The sequence below is a fragment of the Macadamia integrifolia genome, chromosome 7 (genome assembly GCF_013358625.1).
Source record: "Macadamia integrifolia cultivar HAES 741 chromosome 7, SCU_Mint_v3, whole genome shotgun sequence".
In the NCBI taxonomy this organism is placed as follows: Eukaryota; Viridiplantae; Streptophyta; class Magnoliopsida; order Proteales; family Proteaceae; genus Macadamia; species Macadamia integrifolia.
The window spans coordinates 29,310-51,309 of NC_056563.1; the positions used below are offsets into that span (position 1 = coordinate 29,310).

Below are 22,000 nucleotides of genomic sequence, written 5' to 3' on the forward strand. Positions count from 1 at the left end.
GAGGCATCTATTGAACGAGTTGTCACATGTATGAATAGGATACCGGTATATTTTTTCTCTCTAAAAGATTCAAAAGGAAAAAAAAAAAAAAAAAAAGGAGAAGAAAGAAAGAGATAACTGAAACATACATTTTTGAGTATTGAATTTGTTAAAAGCTCTTGTTATATCTTATGTTATTTTTATTCGTTTCCTTATTGATTTCTTCTTTTTGGTTCTAGTTATGTAAAATCTGTTACGGAGAATCCTAGTGGAAATTTATTTAGAAAATTAGATATCTGAAATTTATTCTTTTGGGGTGGGGTAAGTTATTGGTGATTTTATTGATTCGATAAGAAAGGCCTGCTATATTATGCAAGGCCCTTGAAAAGCTATACAAAATCAGGACCTGGAATTAAGCGAAAAACATCTTCATGTCCCTTTCTCATCTCCCTGACTGATATGCCCCTAAAAGCTTTATAAACAGAGTCCACGTCATCATTATCTTCTAAGCTTTCCAGCTACCCTATAGGCAGGCTGAGTTGGTTGTCCAAGGACCTACTATTTATTTCCAAACATATGCTCAAGTCACAGCTGCTGGTAGAAAATTCCCTATTGCTTAATAAATGCCCTTACAAGCCTCATAACACTGTAGGGAGGGTTTGTGTCATCACTATAGTTAACACCAATCTCATCCAATAGGGTACACTCGAGAGAATGGAAAATGAAGTTGTGAAAATTGATACCTCATCTCTGAAACAAGAAAACAGACATTAGGAAGGCAGAACTCCCTTGGGATGAACCCTCTTGAGATCAGATTATCAACAGTGAGAATGCTGCCTTTGTTGCCGTCCATATTAATGGCAATCCTAGGGATGTAAGCCATTCAGTTGATATGGGCCATGAAATTGACGTGTAAACAATCCAAGGGGTACCATATCTGTCCATCAAATTGTCCACCTCATCCTTCCTGCCGGCCTAAATAGACCATTCACCTAGATATTCCTTTCTACATGGGTTGCCTAGAGAAACTTTTGCAGGGATATTAGTGTATAGAAATACAACTTGCAAGGGCTGACTTTCTACTGTTCACCATTTGATGTCATAGTTTTTTGAAAACTTTCATCTAGAGATGTATTGAATGGGAGACCCATACCACACCCCACCTTTAATGGGGTAGGGATGGTGATGCAGATACAGTTGCACTTGGTTGGACTAGCATGACTGGCTGTGGAAGCCAAGGGCCAAGAAGAACCGGTCCAGCCCAGGTTTTTGGTCCAACAAGGGCTGGTAGTAGTTAGTTTTATATTATGTCTTTTATTTCTCATATGTCTTTGAGTAGGATACGCAGGAAATAGAGAAATAGGATTTTGTTTCAGTGTTAAGAGTCTAAGTAGGAGTAGTCTTATTATTTTCCCTTTATATACTTGCATAAACTCAATGTTTGAGGTAGAGTGAATTTTATTTTAGAATTAGTGAATTTGTGCGTTGTGTGTGATCCCCTCCCCCCTCTTTATTCGATTTTCCATCTCTTACCTAAGGCTACCCCATCAGATGGTATGATTGAAATAGGACATGGGTTGGGTTAGGGTTTTAAAAATTATATGGAAACCTGCCACACCCATCTTAACCTTTAGGACTCCACCATGTCGGTGTAAAATTTTTAAGTCCCATGATTCGTGGAGCTTCTATTCTGCCCTACCTCATTGCCACCGCCCTTTAATCAAATGTCCCTTTATTATATTCCAACATTGGTAGTTAAGAACCGAGTCAAAACCATCTGGCCCTTGCAACTTGTCACTTTCTGAAGCCCAAACAGCTGTCTTTGCATCCTTTTGTGTAGATGGTCTCTCAATCCGATACCCTTATCTCATCATCTACAACAGCAAGCTGCAAATCTTCAAAACATGGTATTTAAATGTTAAAAAATCAGATGGAATGTGTATTATAATGCCAGTTTTAACTGTTCTATTGGCCTATTGACTGCTAGCCCCTGGTGCTTGTTATTACAGGGATCGTTTCCATGATCTGTTGTATTTGCAAGTTGATTTGCACCCCTGTTTTTTCCCCTGATAAACTATTTTATTTATTTATTTATTTTTTTAAGTTGTAGTTTTAAAATTTATTTATTTATTTATTTTTTAAGTTGTAGTTTTGAAATTTTCTTTTTTCTATTATATATTTTGTGGTGATGGATGGACCTTCCTTGCAGATGATGTTCAAAAACACAGTGTACACACAAGGGCTTGTTGCTGGTTCCCAGACTGAGCGTGTGCATAAATGTAAATGAAATCCCTACTGCCTTCACTTGATCAGGAAAATGGTGGCTGGATAAGCATTTCATTTCTGTCCAATCTTCTGCCTCAAAGGCTATTATTGTCTGAAATTGATTTTATATTCATACTTTACTATGTTTGAGATCTCTGTCCCCATTTCTCCTACCTTATTTACTACCTGGACTACTAGATTCAGTTTTGTACAAACAATATGTTTGGAAATGCAGAAAAATTAGGGAGCCCAAATGGTGTTTTGGGATGTATGTTGACCTTGATTGAGCAGACTTGTGCTGAAGGCACCAAAATTGTGGTTCCTATTTTGCTGATGACCAAATGAATTCCACACCCCCAAATCAAGTTTGGCCAGTGATGTTGGGATTTAAACTATTTATTGTTGCTTCAAGAACCCTGATATAGTTTTATTTGATAGTAGAAATACTGCTACTTGATTGCCTAAATCCGGTTTTTATATAGTGTTGCTTATTTTATTGGTTAGTTGAGCATGATTCAGATTTCAGCATCATGCACGAAACAGGGCGGGAGATCTGATTCAAAATTTGCTGCTGGTTCTCTTTCCAAGAGATTCAAATGGTCTTAGTTTCAGTTCTCCACTTGACCATCTTTTCTACTCTGAGATAGTTCCACTATTTTGTCCACAAGGATTTCTGTTTACAACATTACCTCTGTTTAACCAATTTACCTAAAATAAATGTGTATTGCAATACTCTAAGCAGTGCCCCTCACCTACTTGCGTTTCGCCATCCTCCCCTCTGATCACATTCATTCTGTGACTCGTGGAGGGAGGTTGCTGTTGGAAGTCACGCATCGATCAGTGGTGTTTCGAGGATTGGTAGCCTCTTTGCAACCCTGGAAAATCCTAGTAAGCAAAACTGAAGCTCCTGATGCTAAGAATGCAAATAATGTAGATTAAGAAAGAATTAGAATAGAACACCAAAAAGAAAGTTTCAAAACAAGAAAAGAGGACGAGAAAACCACTTGAATGTAAGTAGTCCAGAAAGATGAGTTGCGAAGCACAGGTGCGAAATTTGATCGGAAATTCAATGGATCATGGATGGTGAAGCTGATGATCTCCATGGCTTGTGGGCAAGTTATCACAGTAAAAATTGAATTCAAGAGAAGAAAGTTCATCAAATTGGAGCTTCTAATATTTTTAGACAAGAACAGTGGCTGAAAGGGGACGAAATGGAGGTGAAATTTGATTAATCAAGGGGAGAAACCTTTATGGGGGTCACCTTTCTGGTTACCAAGAGAGAGCAATGCAGAGCTTAGACCAACAAGAAGCTCACATCCATGCCCACAGTATTCAATGCTGAGAAGCACAGGCGGTGGCGCTACTGTTGATATGTAATGCTACTTGCTCTGATTTACCCGTTGCTGTTGCTACAGATTCCAAAGGGAGTTGATGAATAATAGGAATGCTGTTCCTCGAAAATTCACCGACCAAAGGCATCAGATTCCTTTCACTTCCATGCGGAGAGCCAGATTGGACTCAGATCCCTTTCATTGTTATCTTAATTCCAAAGTCCATCTCCCTCCCTTGTTAGCAGTGGTCAGACAAGTTCTTTATAACTTTTTTTTCTTCCTTCCTATTGAAAGGCTTTGTGCTTTGATTTGTACATCTTCCCTAGTTAAGTGGGAGAAAATGCTTTGAGTTGTACATCTATTTATTAAAGGGTGCCCTAATTGAGTTTGCTAAAACTTTTAAAAGCTCGTAAGTGATTTGCAAGAGTAGCTGTAAGCCTTAGAAACACCTAGGTTTGATTCTGATCCTAGGAAACAATTGGGTTTATTATGATCCCGTAAAACAATGGTTTGATGGTAAACTGTGAAAACTACTAAGTTGATTATGAGCCCAGAAGACAACATGTAATTGTTTGATTGAAAGACCAATCGCAATAGTGAAATACCAAAGGTGAGGAGCCCTTGGGAGTGGATGTAGGTCAAGAGGACCAAATCACTATAAATTGTCTTACCATGTGTTTGAATTTTACTACACATTAAGCTTATCCAAGAGTGGGATTGGAATGGAGCCCATGGTAGCACCTGTGAAACATATTGTGATGTGAGTGGGGACATACATATTCAACAATCATACCTAACAATAAATATTGGATAAAACTTTTTCTTCATTGGTGGTTGAATGATGGAATGATCTAGATGTGACCTCAACACTCCCCACCTCCCCTCCTCATTGTGCATAGATGCGATGGGCCATGGTTGATGGTAAAAACCATTCAACGTGACCTAAGGAAAACTGGATCCATCAATCTTTTAAATTGCTATTTTAAGATTTAAGCGACACAAATTGATGCCTATGGTGCAGATATTTCTTTTTGGCATTCGTCAAGTCATTTTAATCCACCACGGTCAAGGCGATTTTAATCATTTCCTCTAAAGGGTTCTGGTGGAACGTCTTCCCACCCTAAACCTTTCTGCGTGTGAGACTAAAACAGAAGGAGTTTTATCTAAAACTAAGCTGGTGGATCAGAGAATACATCTGCACTTCTAGTTGTCGGGAAAGAGTAGTTGAAGAAGCTGAAAGTACTTTCAAGTGCTTTTTCTTCTTTCAAATTCTTCTCTTCTCTTCTTCCTTGTCACCAACTTTCTGAGCATAGTCTGTAGTAGGGAGGGCCATTCTCGCTAGAAGCATACTCATGTTGCGTGCTTTTGTTCCTTTCGTCTTGAAGGCCAGTTCAGTAATAGTTCAAATCCTTCTAACTGGCTAGTGCAGCACAGCCTTGGTACACAAACATTTGTTTAAGTATCCACACAAAACATTAAGTTGCTAACAGTCGTCATAGTTCCTATAATTCGTCAATGTGGGACTGATCTGAAAACTCCCCCTCCAAGTGTTGCCCATCTTGTGAGTGGCAGTACACGTGGCACATGTAACCCCTATTTAGGTAGCTGTACACAAACGTATTATCAAGTTATAAATGGTCATAACTTTATTGCTCTAATACCAAGTTGAATTATTCAACCCAAAATTTTAAACCGTGGAGTTGGAAAACAGGAACTTCGGGATTTTGCTGTGATACCAAAAGGGACCTGAAACGAAATGAGCATCATTCACAGTTCAGAATAGACCTCCCTCCTGTTCTAATAGTTCTTTCTTTTCTCTGAAATTGCACTTTTTACTTGATATAATCTAGCAAAGCTAGATCTACAATGGAGTAAGACGCAGCCCAGAAAACTCCCTCCTTTTCTAATACTGAGGGAGTACATTAGTATAGTTGAAACCCAAGAGGTTCTCAAAGCAGGAGAGTGAAAAAAAACCTCTACAAATTTTCATATCAAATTGTCTTCTGTAATGCAGTCATAAATATTTTCCTTCTACAACAATAGACTATCACCTAAAGAAATAGATGTAACTGGGAATTACTCAAGAAACTTCCAAGTTTTACATCCACATCCTCCTGCAAGTGTAATCGAAAAGAACCCGGAGTAGGCTTTTTGAAGTTTCTTGTTCTGGCAACTTGAGAAGGCCTGCAACTTTTGAGAATCCAGCGTTGTACATAAACGAAGGAAGTTCCTCCAATTCTGTTTTTTTCTCTTCCTTGTAGAGCTTCGGCGGTGACAAGGCCCATTGCATTGCCCATATGGCCAATGGGCGCATGTAGCACATAGATCGATACTGATCATTGGTGTTCCATCCTTCCGGGGTTTGAAAAGAATATCTGTGATTGGACCAAACAATTAAACTAGTTAACTAGGGGGGGGGGGGGAAGCACGGACATCAATAATAACATACACATTATTATTACATTATCGCTAAGTTAATGATCATTTGTATAGATGACAAATGGGTGCACTTAGAATTTCAATAAGTATCAAAAAATCGATGAATAATGAAAAAAATAATTCGATCTAATGATCACAAATATTCCGTTCGTAAAAATATATAGGCAATGTTCCAATAAAGGATCTACAGCTGGTGCAGATATGATCTTATCAGACTGAACTTTGTTGCAGGATATTTCTTTCCATTAGCATACACTTCCATAACTATAGTGTGTTCAAATGCCAGACAGGAAACTGCCACCATTTAACATGAAGTGATAAGAGAAACTAAACAAAGAGAGAGAAAAGGTATGTCAAAAGCACCCACGGAATCACATCTAATAAATTCCAATTGTAAAGTGGAATTTTGACCACAATATGGGGCTGTAAATCATGTTTTGTCTGCAAGTCTGAACTTTGAAACTGGAAAAGTCAGAAAAGTGACAATATTAACAGCTTAAGCATTTGTGTTTGGAGGCCACAAAGAAATAACAAATGACCTACAGTCACATGGACATTATATATTTAATTACCCATTTTTCAGCATGAAGGTATTGCAATGAAAACCTTTCATTAAAAGACACTTTGGCCAGGAAGATACAGCAGGTGGTTTATGAAAATAACAAACATACCACATAGGATTAGAACCAAAAAAGCAACATACATAATCATTAACCATGAAATAGATGAACATCTGCTACAAGATAAGGTCTTGTGGTAGCGAAATTCATGGTTGTCTATTTGCCAACCAATTACGAAGACATTGTCAGGCCTTTGTTTAAGTTTGACATCAATGCAAGTCATGAACACAGTAGCTGGTCCAGTTTCCTAAACAAGAAGTATGCAAGAAAAGAAGAAATAAAAAGTTAACTCACCCAAGCCCTTCTTGGGACCAGGCAGCTTCATGGACTCCAAATGCAGTATTAAATGCCATTTCAACCATGCCTTCATGAATCATAGCTGCAGCAACAGAATATGTGACACCAGACCATATTTCTCTTGACTGCATCGCTGACATATCAACTGTTCCATCTGGTCGCATCCCGTTCACTGCCCCTCGCTTCCCACCCTTCACCTTTAAGACATTGAAATGGTAAACCTTCTCAAGTGCACTTTTTGCTTTGTCATGATCAACAATTGTTGAAAGACCACATGCCCGAGCATACCTACAAAAGGGTTCATCAATAAGCTCACAAGCATATAATGGGGAAAACAATCACACACAGACATACACAATTTGCAAAGAATCATCATTGTCATTCTTCAAGAACTTTTCGCGAAAGGATAATTACAGTGAAAATTGAATTTCAATTTTTCTTCATGGTTTTTCTGGAACCAGTACTGTAAATAGGAGAGTTCAACTAGGAAAGACATCTAGGTGACTCCTCAAAACAAAGGAAAATTTCAGTATTGTGCATATACAAGGGATCCACATGTTGGAATCTTAACCTCTTATTTGTAGGATCTATTTTTGGCAAAAAAGTATGCCACGTGGAAAAATAAAGTCCCACCCAAGAATTTCAAGTGGCAGGTTTAATTACACAAAGGAGAGTATACCTGATGGGCCACATCATCTCTCTTTGTGTGCCGGAAGTTGGAGATGTAACCTAATGAATAAAATGTGACCCAACTAGTATGCATCTCCCCCTTGTAATCTTGATTAGAATCTTATAAACTCATTTAAATCTAAGGAATTGCCCATCATTTTACAAAATATAATTTCAAAAATTAAGGGTTTAAGTGATTAAGCAAGCTCCCAAAATTACCAAAATGGAAACCGATTTGACAATTACAACAACTATGCACTTTGAAGCATGTAATTCCAAAAGTACGCAATGTGAGGCTTGAACGATGGTTTTTGTATTTAGACTCCCTTTTTTAGGGTTGTATTGGGTTCCCTCCGTAAAAGAAAGCAAGATGAGGATGAAAGGTAATTAGAAAAAAAAGACCATAGGGGCCCACCTAGTATTTTTGTAATTAGGCTATCCAAAGTGCATAGTTTGGTAAGTAGTCAAATAGGGTTGCCTATTTCAGAAAGTCATGGAAACATTTTGCTTAATTAGGTAACTTTTGCAAAAATTAATCATGGTCGATATAATAATAAGTTTTCCTTCCATCAACTAGCCCATTCTTTCTAGTGCAGGTTAAAAGGAAAAATGACTTCAATGACAACGTACCATTGCCCAGCCAACTGATCAGCCTGAATAGATGCACTTGAACTACCAGAACTATCATCATAATTAAAGTAAGAACCATTCCATAATTTCTCATACACAGCCTTAGCTCTCTTGAACTTATGCCAGAAATAATCTTGAGAAGCAGTGTCACCAACTTCATGTGCCAAGGCTGAAGTAGCCTGCAAGGCTGCCACCCAAAGTCCACCAGTATATGCACTCACACCACTAACTGACCATGCATCATAAGTCTGGTCAGGAAAGCCTTCATTCTCAATCATCCCATCCCCATCCTTATCAAACTGGTCCATATAAGCCATTGCCACATAGACTGAGGGCCAAACAGCTTTTGCAAATGACTTGTCACCCGTAGCAACCACATCCCTATAAACTTGGAGAGCAAATTTAGGATTCAAGTCTTTCCATCTATCTGTGTTGTGAAGGTTATAAGCATTTACTTCAAACCATGGGTCATTCTTTCCAAGATCATGGGGAACAGCACCAAGGACCTTTCTTCGGACCAAAGTACCATCATATAATAATTTCATCTCACTGGGATCATGTATCATTACTCCTGCTGCAAAATCTCTCTGGAGGCTGAGTTCAAGTTTTGGAAATAGCATAATTAACGCAAAAGACGAGTAGAAATGTACATCATATGTGTTCCACATCTGATACTCAATCCCTTCGAGATAGAGTAATTGACCAATATTTTCTTCACCCTTTTGAAGCAAATATGTTCCAAAAGAAGAATTTGTTACAATTGGACTGTGTATTTGCCCGAGTATTGATGCCATCCTTTCGAGAATATCCATGCCAGTATCATTTTGATGGTTAGTACCAATTGTGTTAGTGAATTCTGATCTAGATTTGTCAAGGGAAAACTTTGTGTCTCCAATGGTTACTAAACTTTGCATTGGAGGTAATCCATCTGCGAAAGGGAAATATTGCAACTTAGATTAAATAGGTGAACAGGACTGCTTTAAATTTAGATTACTGGCACCCTAATTACCTGTCCAAATTGTTCCCCCTGCATTAAGGTAGTAGAGCTCATTGAAGAGAGTGATAGGGTACCTGCACACAACCTTCAGAAAATTCAAAATCTTCCAATAAGAGGAACAGTCGAAATCATATTAAGTATGGGGTTCTTTCAAGCTCACCATTCAGGAAATCTTCTGTCTTCGAGAATAGGTTTCTGCCATTTTTCTATCTGCGACTCCCAATGGCAATGCTCTATTTTAAAAGTAAATGGAATGAAAATTTGGAGCTCAAGGCTAGATAATTCATATTTACCAAAGTGAAGCCTAAGTAAACAGTTCACTTATTAACATGCAAACAAGTTCGAAGACTAGATTGAACATCAAAGCATCATTTTCTATAATCATTCTGTCTTTAATATCTAGTAAACAAGGATTGGAAATATACCATGAATAGCATCATGTGCAATTTCTGATGCTGTATCCCCATTTGTGCCATAAAATTTTGTGTAGCGCCTGCAAGTAAAGTTTGTCACAAATATGCATGACGGTTTCTTAAGCAATTGCTTATCCCAACCCAAGGTCCCCTCCCCCACCCCACCTGTGATAAGTCTTTCCACTAGAAAATTTAACGACGGGGCAGTCCCATGCCAATGAGAATGTAACAGTGCCAACACTTTGAGATGCAATAGTCAGAGAAGCTGCTACCCCTGCACCGATAGATGATCCAGGTTCTGTAGGCACTGGTTTTTCATCAGAATCAAGGTGGTCAAAGGAACCATGCTGTTAGAATAAAATAAAAAATCAGTACAGCAGATGATAATGAGATAAAATGAACATGATGAATGTAAGTGCATGTGTGCAATGGTGACCTGACATCATTCATTCTGAATGGAACATATGGCCCTTTTCCATAGAAAAAGAGTTTAAGAATTGCGGCAGAATAGAGATGCACAACAACCTAGAATTTGGCCATCCTTGATCTTGTTAAAATAACTGCAGATGAAATAGATTCTGGAGAAATAGCTAAGAATTGAAACATTGAGTTTTTATCAGACTTCAACTTAATGTATGATAGTTACAACCGTCAAAATAATATAGTACATAGAGAACTTCCGAAGTTGGTATTTTCGCAAGCAAGGTTGGGAATCAACCACTATTGAGAAAAATGAAGGGAAAGACCTAATGATTCAGGATATCATCAGTTTACTTGAATTCTAGTAATCTGCCAATTTTAGCAGAATCGAACTGTGACAAAAATTTGTACATGGAACATATTCAAACTTGAACCAACATACCAGTAGTATCAGTAATAATGACCAAATATTTCCCAGACCAAGGTATAAAAGATATATTAAAAAAAAAGAAGAGCAAAACCCAGATCATGAGGCACTTGCCCCTCCCACAGGGTATTCCAGACAATATAGACAAACAAAAAATTTAATTCTCTCAGTGAGATATTTAAATTTATCTCTTTTTTTTCCTCCATGTTTTCTATGATTTGGGGAATGTTTATATCAGTAGATCTTAAAATAAGAATAAATAAATCCATTTTAACCATGAAATGACTAACCAGATAATGCCAGATATACTTACATAACATGCATCTATTTAAATGTTTAAGGAGTAATTTGTCAAGGTCAAAATAAACAGAAAGCCTCATTCTAGATCTAGAATAATGTCTGGACCATGGATGGACTTAAGTTCTAAATGTCACAATGTGGAAAGGAATAAGTGAGCCAGGAAAGAAAAGCAACAGAGACAACAGAGAGTATTTATGGCAAAAAAAAAAAAAAAAGAGTAGACCATTGTCACCATCCCACCTTTTTAATTTCTTGCCACATGTCTTTTGCTGTTATTCCCAGTGAATTTCCAGATATAATGAAGCAAGGACATGCAGAGACCCGAACATCAGCTTTCTCTTGTGCTGCAATGGCAAATGTTACTGGTGGTTGTCCATTTGCAGTCCTGGATGTGTTTATGAACTGTGTTAGAAATAGGAAAGGAAGCTTTAACAGATAGAATGAGTACACCATGAAGTGGAAGGGATTTTCTCCCCATCAATGAAATAGACTTGCCTGTGATGTAGAACTACTCCATGCACACCATCCTTCACCCTAGGAAAAGTCATGAACTTCTATGTCAAATATGGAATTTATTAAACCATCCACGCATCATAATAAAATATTGTTCCATGTATTAAAAGAGAAAATAAAATTACAAAAAAAATCAATGATCCTACTTCATCTTAGAGTTGGAGTGATTTCCAGAAAATTCGGATTCCCCACCCACAGAATTCTGAACGATTGCCAACAAAAACAGAAGATAGTAAGTCGCGATAGCTTCTGTAATAAGTTTCAGGACCACATTGAAGAGCAAATAAAATGGTTAGTTCCCATAGGATTAAAACGATGCACCGTCAAATGTCAATAGTACAAATGAAAGACAAACAAACTTACACCTAAAAATTAAAAATGGAAAAGGCAATTTGCAAATATTAACTTACAGCCCATGTGAAAAGCAAGGTGATATCTGCATTGGTGTCCCCGGAATTGAATAACTAAAAGAAAAAATAATCAAAGAACCAATTTAAAATAAGAATTTATTTTTAAGGTGGGTCAAAATTCCAATAAAAATAGTTCCTTATATGTCCTTACTAACCGTGAATGTAAATACTGCCACAGGGAAACTGCTCTCCTTATAATTGTGGGGAATAAATGGTGAAATCTGACGGCAAACTATTCTCAGTTCTGGGTCAGGCTCACCTGCAATAGGAAAAACAGTTCCAGTACAAGAAAAATTATCTAAATGTAAATAATCCAAACACATGACTGTCGATATGACCTTCGTATACAGTCCATGCCCTGGGATACAAAGCATGATATGTAGAACTATGCCCAATCAGGTTCCAATCCCAAGATCCTATCCCAGAAAGGGTACTCTCTCTGCAAATAAATTTCCTCTGTAAGACTTACTCTGGACTTTTTCAATCAAAATCCAATACATGATATACATAACAACTATTTTATCTTGGGTAAAAGAACTTTCATGGATATGTAAACCATGATATTAGTTTAAATAAAAAAATGGTGCCTAATTCCCGAATTATGGACAATTAAACAATTGGCTTACTTGAGCAATTCTGACCTCCCGGGACACAATACCGAAGAAAATTTTTTCCCATTTGGGCGTGAAACAAAAACCTACAAAAGTGATATCATGCAAACTGAGAAATTTTTAATATAATATCCAATTCAAATGTTATAGATATTAATGACCAGGCATTTTTCCAATTCTAACAGCAAGCTAGAACCACTTGTTAATACTACAACAAAAAGTGTTACTCTGTGCTCAAACATGTTTAGCATGAAATTCTGAAACACTATATAACATAAAGAACTTATTTCAAAAATTTATTATATTTAAGAAGTAAATATCTAACATGTTTAGCATGAAATTCCAAAATACCATAGCCAGCAGAACTTATTTAACAATATAATTAAATAAAATACTGAAAGACAACATCATGAGTGAAAATATTTCATTTAGCTCATATTTCTTCTCAAAATTAAATTTTAGAAGTAAAAACTTTGACTGGTCTTCAACAAAAAGAGAAAAATATTTATAATAGAAAATCTAGATAAAACACAGTTTAAGATTTCAACAAAATTTCAATTTTTCGAATGTTTTGATGTACTGGTGATGTAAATCAAATTTCAGAAGATTATTTCAACAAAAAAGTGACAGCAGGGCCAAATGACCAAATTAATACCTATTCGATACAGTGCATAAATAGGTATCATTTATTTATTTAGCTTTTAATCAATGAGTCATTATTAATTGGGCTGAGAATTGGGAGTTTAGATTTTAGGGTCATTTATTTTTATTCTGTGACTGCTACTACATTTTTATTTCTTTATGTAGGCCCAATTAGAAGCAGGGTTTTTTAAAATTCTTTTAATCTCCACTGTTCATTGGTTAATGACTGAGATTTTAGACACATTTATAAAAGCCAAGGCAATGAAGATTTAGGAAGCTTTTTGGTTGTATGTGATTCTAATTTTGAAGTCCAAAGACTGAGAAGTGTCTCTCTTTATCTTTTCCCCTTTCATAAGGTTTCGATTTGAGTGCTAGTGGGATTTGATTGAGCTTGGCTCTTATCCATTCTCTTATATGTATTACATGCTCCTGTTTGTATCATTACTATTTCTTGCTTGAAAATCTCAGATCAGTAGTTTCTCAAGTTTTCCTTGTTACTTCTCTTCTACTGCCACTGCACTGCATCATTGGTATAGAGCTTAGAGATTTCATGCAAGGCTATCAACATGGCCTACCGGAGAGGCCATGGCTGTTACAGTGCCCATTAAATCCAGCAGGATGATGACAGATCACAGGGAAGAGATGAAAGTTCTGAAAACTGATAAGGCAAGTGCAGCGGATGCTTAACAAATGAAATGCTAGAATTAAATGGTGGATTCGATGCTAAAAATTTACTGGATGGCTGCAGTTGAGAGGGTTTTATACTTGAAGCCTGAAGGACATCCCAGAGAACAAAAGGGAAGGTCATGGCTGCAAAACTACAAGGAGGTGCTTCGGCCTGGTAGGAACAGCTAAATAAAACATGGCAGAAAAGAGGGAAAGTGTAAAACCGTTGGTATGGTCATGTCCAACGGAGAGCTATGGATGCCCCAGTGAGGAAGAGTGACCAGATTCAATTGGATAGAGCCAAAAGAGTTAGGGGCAAGCCCAAAATGACTATTGATGAAGTAGTAAGAAAAGATATGCATATGGGTAGTGCTAGATTGTAGTATGACCACGGAAAGAGTTCTATGAAGGACAAGGACCTGAGTTGCCGACCCCCAATAGGGGATGTTCCTATGATGCTTTGACTTCTACGTTTACCTATTTTGTACCTCAACTCACCTTACTTATGTTGTCTCTTTATGCAGATATGTTGTTGTTGTTGTAAAAAAGGGAAAGTGATCAACTAGGAGAAGTTGAACAGGAATGTCTTCCTATCAACCATGTTCATATCTGCATAATTTCCAAAAAGGAAATCACTCGATTAACGAGTACACCCAAGAATTTCATCAACTTCCATAGTGATGTGATAGTGTAAAGAGCAGCAAATCGAAAGGTAATTGAGTGGTCTGTGACAATCCATTCACAATGCATACCAGAATGCTCTAGCAATGAATAAAAAGGGCGTACCTGATGCACAAGGCTCCTGCATGTGCGAGGTCCAACAATGCTCTAGCAATGGATACACAACAAAAAAGAAGTGGTGACTGGTGGTAAGGCTAATAGTATGAATTTTAGAGGAGAATTTAACAGGTTCAAGTTCGAGCAGAATGCCAAGGGAACCTCCACAGAAAACCAACAAAACACTTAAACTCAGCTTCATCACAACCTAAAGCCTCTGAACCAATAATAGAGGTGAAGGAAGTATCTATAAAAGATAACTGTTTCAAGTATTGGGAGTTGGGACATTCTCCTTCAAAGTTTGAACTGCAGAAGAAACCAGGGACAGTGAGAGGGAAACTAGTTGGTCATGGAGGCGGATGATGGAGATAAGCCAACTTATGATGGTGACGGCAATGGTGGAGATGATGAATGGTCTCATGTTCTTCTTTAAACAATTTCATCTAAGAGTTAATTTGAATTTAAATTACTGATTAAAGGCGATACATCATCCATAAATATAAAAAGGTCAGTTATGACCATGGTTTTTTATTCTATTTTTGTTAATACAACAACAAAAACTCAGCCTCATCCCAATTAAATGGGGTTGGATTACATGGATTCGATCAGAGACAGCAAAAGGAAAGTAAAACTATAAGGAAAGGAACACAACACAACACAACAAATAGGAAAAATCTCACCTAAGTGGGGTTGGCTACAAGGATTCTTGCCCGTCAATCAGTTCTCTTTGAAGTCATACATGAGACAAGATCTAAACTATGCATATCTTTCCTCACTATTTCTCCTATGGTCATTTAGGCATGCCCCTAGCTCTTTTAGATCCTTCAATCTTAATCGGATCTCTCCTCCTTACTGATGCATCCTCTGGCCTCCATTGAACATAGCCATACCATCTCAAACAACTTTCTTGGAACTTATAATGAACTGGGGAAACTCCCACATCAGCTCTAGTATGGCTATTCCTTACTTTATTTTTGTTAATAAAAAAGATAAATAATTTTGTTTAATATAACAAAGAAGTATACGCAAATATGTGTTTAAAGATCTCAAACTGAAAAATAACTTTCAATGAAATCAAAACTTAAAGATGATCCATCGACAACAGACAAACTAGATAATTCAAGATAACTGAAAAGAATAGAAAAAGAGTTATTTCTACACTAATGGTAAAAAAAATAAGACTGAATAGATAACTATTCAACAAGCCTATTGCCGTACAATATAGAACCGATGATTACGGATGGATTTTAAAAGTGTAAAACATGAAATATATATATATATATATATATATATTTTTTTTATATTGAAAATAGATGTGATATTAATCAACTTATAATTTGAATTGTCAGCAGATAGCATAAATTCAATTTGGTGTTCTCCAGCAGGCAAATCAAGCAGTTATCTAGATAGAGATTTTTATAACTGTGTTCTTCAAATCATAAGAATCAAACTTACAGAAAATTGATTTGCCAAAACTGGTTTATTTTCACATATAGTGGGGAATAGCTGCCAGCGTTGAAACTCTCCTCTATAGCTTCTTCCAATACTTCCTGCACTGAAGGTTGAAGTATTGAAACAAAGGGAAATATCAACATGATATTATTGGCATCAAATATTTGACAACCCTTTTTGTTCTTTTTCAAGAAGCAGTAAAGGTTTTATTAGAAAAGAGGCATAAGGATACAGGGAATAAAAGCAAGCAAACAATGACAAAAGAAAAGGTGCAGGAGCCACTTGCAACACAAAAACCAAACGTTTCTCAAAGTAACATTACACTATACGTTCTGGGATTAAGCAGAGAATGGTGTGCATGCTTATTTATCTTCCCATTATTATAATTAAGGTCCTAAATTTGGTTCATTTCGGTTGAAAGAGAGAAATGGTCATTTCAGAACCAAAAAGTAGAAAATTTCCCTGAAACTTCAAGGAGTGTCTATTTAAGCATGATTACATGTGTTTGAATTAAATAGATTATTAAAAGAATAATAAAAACCAAAATTGGTAATTTGCCTTCGGACCCTAGGTTGCTAGTGTATAGCATAGCAGCATACTATATCCTTTCCCTTATATAATTTAGCAAAAAAATTGAACTACGATAAAACGATTGAGGAACATATCTCTTTCATGAAGTTTCAACCCAAATATCTCTTTGCAATCTTTCTGTGGGAGTTTGAATGAGTTTGGAAGTTTGGATCCTCAATAATCTGTAAGTTGAAGAAATTTGAAGCATTCTAGCAATTTTGACCTATTTACCTAATCTTGGTTTTTTATAGAGGGAAGGTGACATTTCTATTATTTCGACCACAATTTCAACATTTCGCATTTCATTTTGCTCATTTCGACACCATTATATATCGGATTTCCATTTTTTTTTTTTTTTAGCCCATCAAAACTGAAATATTTCTCCAAATTTTTAAACCATGACATAATAGCATATGCATGCATGCTCCTGAAAGCAGTCACCTAAATACTAAATAAATTCTCAGGTATCGAAAATTCTCCCTAGGAAAGGGTTTATTCTTTGGATGATGTGGTAAGCTGAGAGTAGAAGCTAACTCTGACGCTGGTGGGTTAAGGTCATTTACAGACAAACACTCTACCTCTAGATTTGTACCTTTGTAGTCTATGGTCCATGGAGTGTGTGTGAACTGTTGTTCTCCCAGAAAATGATGAGCAACTTAAAGATGTCAGTGATCCTTTATCGTGACAAGGCATCATTTTCAAACTTAGCATATTGAGGTGGATTGACACTTGAAAAAAAGCTATGTTGAACAGAAAACTGATATGAAACACCTTTTGTCAAGACTTGTGGATCAAATTTGCTGATATTTAACCAAAGGCTTGGAAAGTGCACAATTTTACGGTACGGTGGGCATCCTTTTTTATATACCCAGAGGTACAAGGCTAAGGGTTGTGGTTTTTTTAACAACAGACAAGAGAAACGTACCTCGGCCTCAGCCCTCTTCTCATGAGAGGAGTAGAGTTCACCTAAGGGCAGCCCATGGCGGTTGACTAGAGGTAGAGAAGACTGCTGGCCTTAAATGTCGCGAAAATGCCCCTATCGAGCATTTTTAGATTGAGTTGGAGAGCTTCCTTGCCCTTGTTTCAAAGCTAGCTTAAAGCTCTAGTTCTGCCTAGGAGATTTGGGTTTCCTCTTCTGCGGATGCTGATAGTTCTGTTTATGTGGATGCTATGGAAAATATATTCTCTTTGCCCACAGCAGTGACAATGAGATTATAAGGAGAAGGGATAACCTCAGAAGCAGGAGGATGAGTGACTTTATCATCAGGGACTGAATCTGGCGGAGCAGTAACATTTTTCAAAGTGGATTCATTAGGGGCTGGAGCCTTAGTAGAACTAGGCTTAGGATCTGTGGCATTAACACTATCTAGCACCACATTAGGATTTTCTTTGGTAGCGTTGGGATGGTCTGAAGATTAATCTAAGGCCGCATCATAATGTTCAGTCTTAAAAAACTGAACCTTTTTGTTCTCTACTCTTTTTTTTTTTCTGCCAAGAGGTTTTAGGGGTAGGGGCCTTTGACATAGGAATGGGATTCGGAGCCGAAGAAGGCTGTTTTCGAATGGTGAGATTGGCTTTCCTACACTCTGCAATAGAATGACCTTAACTGATATGAACACCTTTTGTCAAGACTGCTGATCAATTTTGCTGATACTTAACCAAAGGCTTGGCAAGTGCACAATTTTACTATACTCTCAGCAGGTTGGGCATGACCGAAGGCATTTAACTATTTATGCCATAGTTGTCACGGCACCTAGGCCAACCCAGGCAGTCGAGGGGGCAAAAATTAAGGCGACACCAGCAAGTCACCAATCCAGACAAAGCTGCCTGGATGCATATACGTTGTGGGGATATAAGGTGTATAGTCTGTACTTGGAAGGAGATGTATGGTTTATTTCATTGGCAATATATTGAGTTGGCATGTGCAACATAGAGGAGACACCATAGTTGTTAAGGCATCACCTAGGTGGACAAGGAGGTTTTGGAACCCCGAGGCGACTGGTCAACATATTGTTCAAGGCACCCAGATAGAACATAGGGGGAAAAGAAAGGGGAAAATGAGGAAAAGGGGGAGGAAATGTGGGAACAGGAAGAAAAGACGGGTAAATTGGTAGAAAGTTGAAGGAAATAGAGGAAGACTGGGAACAAGGGAAGCTGGAAGCAGCAACACTACTATAAGTCAGGTATTCATCATTTTGTCAATTATTATGACCAACTGAAATTGTTTAGCTTTTATGATGCAAGTTCAGAAGAATAAGAATGCCAGCAGCAAAGCAGTCAATTGGTTTGGACCAAGAACGGACCAATATGTTCAATTTTAAGTGTCCAATGGTTTAATAGGGGCCATGGGATTAGTATTTTTAGGTTTACTATTATAACTGGCTAGACAGATGTATTCTTATCTTAGTAGTGTTTCATGAAGGCTAGACAAATGTAATACATTTATAACCCTAATTTCTCTTCTGTTAAAGTTCTAGAATAGTTTCTATTTTGAAGAAGACTTACGTTGTAAGTGATTCTCCCAACCATACATGGGGGTTTCCTATTCTGTGATTGCTTTGAAGTTATAAATAAAGACAAGAGGATAGACTCCAACCCCAACAATTTTAGAAACAATTTAGCCTTGAGTTTGTGAGTTCGATGGAAGACAGAGCATGGTTCTCAGGGATTCAGAACTGCTCTACTGTGGAATGCAGTAGGGAAACCTTGGTGCGATGCCAAGGCTGGAGTTGGTGGGATTCTTCCTCCATATTTAGCTGAGAGGCCTAACATGTCTTTCCTTCTAGCTTCTTTTTCTTCTTCCCAATGTCAGATTTTGTTCTTCATTTTCTGTTCTTCAGTTTGGTGCATACTCTTTCTTCTTTGGTTTATTTCCTTGAGTACTATTCTGGCCACATCAAACTTGTCTTTTCTCAGTTCAATTAAATCTCAGTTGCTTGTTTTGGTTCTACTTCCTATGATTCTGAATTTACATGAGGTTTTCAAAACCTAGTACCCCTATAGTTTACCTCAAATATAAGTCTTAACTGTCTAAGAACCATGCATATAGATTTATTGATAGGTAAAGAATGAAGACCTACCCAATGCCACCTAGGGGGATGCCTTGGCAAGATGTGTACAGGCGCCTAGTGAAAACATCCATGACTGGTTTCTGAATGAGAAGAAAGAAAATATATTTGACAGTAAAAGATTATGAAGATGATAATCTTAATCAAATAAGAATGTATTGCAAGAACCAAAAATCAAGAAATCAAGTAAACTCATCTATATTTGAAATTAAAGAAAATTACCTGTCCTCTCAAGGCTTCTTCTCTTGTATGTCGCCATATTCGATAACCTACTGGAGCCTTTGGAAAGATGTCCAAATCAGATTTTTTTTTTTTTTCATTTGTTATTAAATGGTATAGGCAAAACTAGAAGTATCTAGTAGAAAGAGGGGGAGGAAGCACGAGAGTGAAAAAGAAAGGGCATGGAGGATCCCCATAAAAGAACAAATCATGTTTGTTCTACCAGGCCACCACAAAAAGAACAAAGGCACTCAAAACAACCTGAAAAACTAGGAAAACCCAAACCGAAAGCCAAAATATACCATGGGAACCCCATTCAATGACCAGAAACATGAGCAATTTTCAAACAGCCAAGACTGAAAGCAACAAGAAGTGCAAAGTCCAATCAACACAGGACACAGTAGTGCAACACCAGAAAAATCCCTGATAAATCTCATCGACAACCTTGGAAAACACAATACAGCAGCAAGCCAACAAGCAGATAGATAGCAATAGGTAACAAATAGCCCACTTCTTTTCCTTCTAGAAACTAAAACTCTTAGCATCTCTTCATCCCAATCCAGAAAATTACTGAGTTCCCTTTAAGGGTTCCCAATGACACTGACATCCTTTACTTATTCATGCTCTTTCTCCCATCCAATCTCTGGGATAAATCACCAGCATGGTCATCATCTCAGATTTAAAAAATAAAATTTGATCTAATCTGTGTATTTTGCATTCACTTTAACCTCCATATTTAGGTTATTGGACAGGTTCCCAAATATACAATGGGAACCCCCATTCAATACCCAAAAACATGGAACATTTGTAACAACAACAAAAACAACAACAACAACAACAACATAGCTTTTTCCCAACTAAATGGGGTCGGCTACATGGATCCGCATAAAATGAAACATAAGGAAGGAAAAAAAGGGAAAAAGAAAGCGACAAAACAGCACAACAGGAACATCCCACCTACAATCAGTCGGTAACATAGATCTTTGCTATCCAAACAGCTCAGTTTGAGGTCATACTAGAGTCAAGACCTAGCCTTTACATGTCTTTTCTTACAACATCTTCTATGGTCATTTTAGGCCTACCCCTACCTCTTTTTGCTCCTTACATCTGGATCTGGTCACTCCTCCTCACTGGGGCATCCCTAGGTCACTGTTGGACATGTCCATACCACCTTAAACGAACTCTTGGAGCTTGTCTTAAATCAGGGTTACTCCCAAATCATCTCTAACCTGGTCATTCCTTATTCTATCCCTCCTAGTTTTTCCACACATCCATCTCAACATCCTCATCTCTGCTATTGCTCAGCTTATCTATGTTACGCTTCTTGACTACCCAACATTCCATCCCATACATCATACCGGTCTTACCACAGTCCTATAGAATTTTCCTTTAAGCTTTTAAGAAATATGTCAATCACAATACCCCAAATGCCCCTCTCCACTTCATCCATCCTACTTTAATTCTATGAGAAACATCATCTTCCATATCACCTTCCTTGTTTATGATTGACCCCAAATATTTAAAACAATCACTTCGCAGTATCTCTCTCTCCTCAAGTTTCACCACTTCGTTTCGTCCTTGTGTAACTAAAGTTACACATCATATACTTCGTCTACGTTCTACTAATCTTAAGACCTTTTATTCATCAAAAAAAAAAAGATCTTAAGACCTTTTGACTCTAGGGTAGATCTCCATAACTCCAACTTATCATTAATCCCTATTACTGTCTCATCCACAAGGACAATATCAGCAGAAAAAAGCATACATCATAGAACATCCCCTTGGATGTTCTTGGTTAAGTCATCCATGATAAGTGTAGACAGATAAGTGCTTAAAGCATAACCTTGATGCAACCCAATAGAAATTCGAAATTCCCTACCTTGACCTCCCACGGTTCTCACACTAGTCACCACACCCTTATATATATCTTTAATTATATCCACACATCTACTTGACACCCCATTCTTCTCTAATACATTCCAGATTAACTCTCTAGGGACTATGTCATAGGATTTTTCTAGGTCAATAAAGACCATATGGAGGTCCTTCTTGCAGGCTATAGATTTCTCCATGATCTCCTTAGTAGGTAAATCGCCTCTGTCGTGTATGCAATAAGGGTACTTTGGGAACTGGGAATGTAAGAAATTTATTCTCCAGCTTGAGGGGGAGTGTTAGAGTTTATGTAATTACTTTGGGAGCTAGTTTATTATTTTGTCGTGTTACAAAAACAACAAACATAACCTTATCCCAACTAAATGGGGTCGGCTACATGAATCCGATATGGA

The 22,000-nt window shown here is 37.4% G+C and overlaps 2 protein-coding genes across 4 annotated transcripts in view; one reads left to right on the forward strand and one right to left on the reverse strand.

The window, feature by feature from the left end:
- Positions 1 to 2,639, forward strand: part of LOC122084066 — a gene marked incomplete at its 5' end in the record, with an annotated part of 23,513 nt that extends 20,874 nt beyond the window's left edge. Inside the window, 1 exon segment of the mRNA XM_042652098.1 lies at positions 2,189 to 2,639. Within this exon segment, the coding sequence (XP_042508032.1) occupies positions 2,189 to 2,266 (78 nt within the window).
- A 2,814-nt stretch (positions 2,640 to 5,453) lies between these two features.
- LOC122084102 (non-lysosomal glucosylceramidase-like) overlaps positions 5,454 to 22,000 on the reverse strand; it is a 26,276-nt gene continuing 9,729 nt past the window's right edge. For 2 of the 3 annotated variants that reach the window (XM_042652164.1, XM_042652165.1), the window contains exons 4-21: positions 19,719 to 19,775; positions 19,509 to 19,579; positions 15,862 to 15,961; positions 14,416 to 14,457; positions 12,337 to 12,407; positions 12,049 to 12,149; positions 11,866 to 11,969; positions 11,711 to 11,764; positions 11,447 to 11,502; positions 11,283 to 11,321; positions 11,028 to 11,172; positions 9,806 to 9,987; positions 9,653 to 9,720; positions 9,388 to 9,460; positions 9,240 to 9,301; positions 8,231 to 9,158; positions 6,929 to 7,219; positions 5,454 to 5,950 (exon numbers count right to left, since the gene is read on the reverse strand). In XM_042652164.1, coding sequence (XP_042508098.1) covers positions 5,674 to 5,950; positions 6,929 to 7,219; positions 8,231 to 9,158; positions 9,240 to 9,301; positions 9,388 to 9,460; positions 9,653 to 9,720; positions 9,806 to 9,987; positions 11,028 to 11,172; positions 11,283 to 11,321; positions 11,447 to 11,502; positions 11,711 to 11,764; positions 11,866 to 11,969; positions 12,049 to 12,149; positions 12,337 to 12,407; positions 14,416 to 14,457; positions 15,862 to 15,961; positions 19,509 to 19,579; positions 19,719 to 19,775 — 2,721 coding nt within the window. In that variant the 3' untranslated portion in view covers positions 5,454 to 5,673. The remainder of the gene's footprint in view (positions 5,951 to 6,928; positions 7,220 to 8,230; positions 9,159 to 9,239; positions 9,302 to 9,387; positions 9,461 to 9,652; positions 9,721 to 9,805; positions 9,988 to 11,027; positions 11,173 to 11,282; positions 11,322 to 11,446; positions 11,503 to 11,710; positions 11,765 to 11,865; positions 11,970 to 12,048; positions 12,150 to 12,336; positions 12,408 to 14,415; positions 14,458 to 15,861; positions 15,962 to 19,508; positions 19,580 to 19,718; positions 19,776 to 22,000) is intronic. The other variant, XM_042652166.1, reaches the window with a different exon arrangement.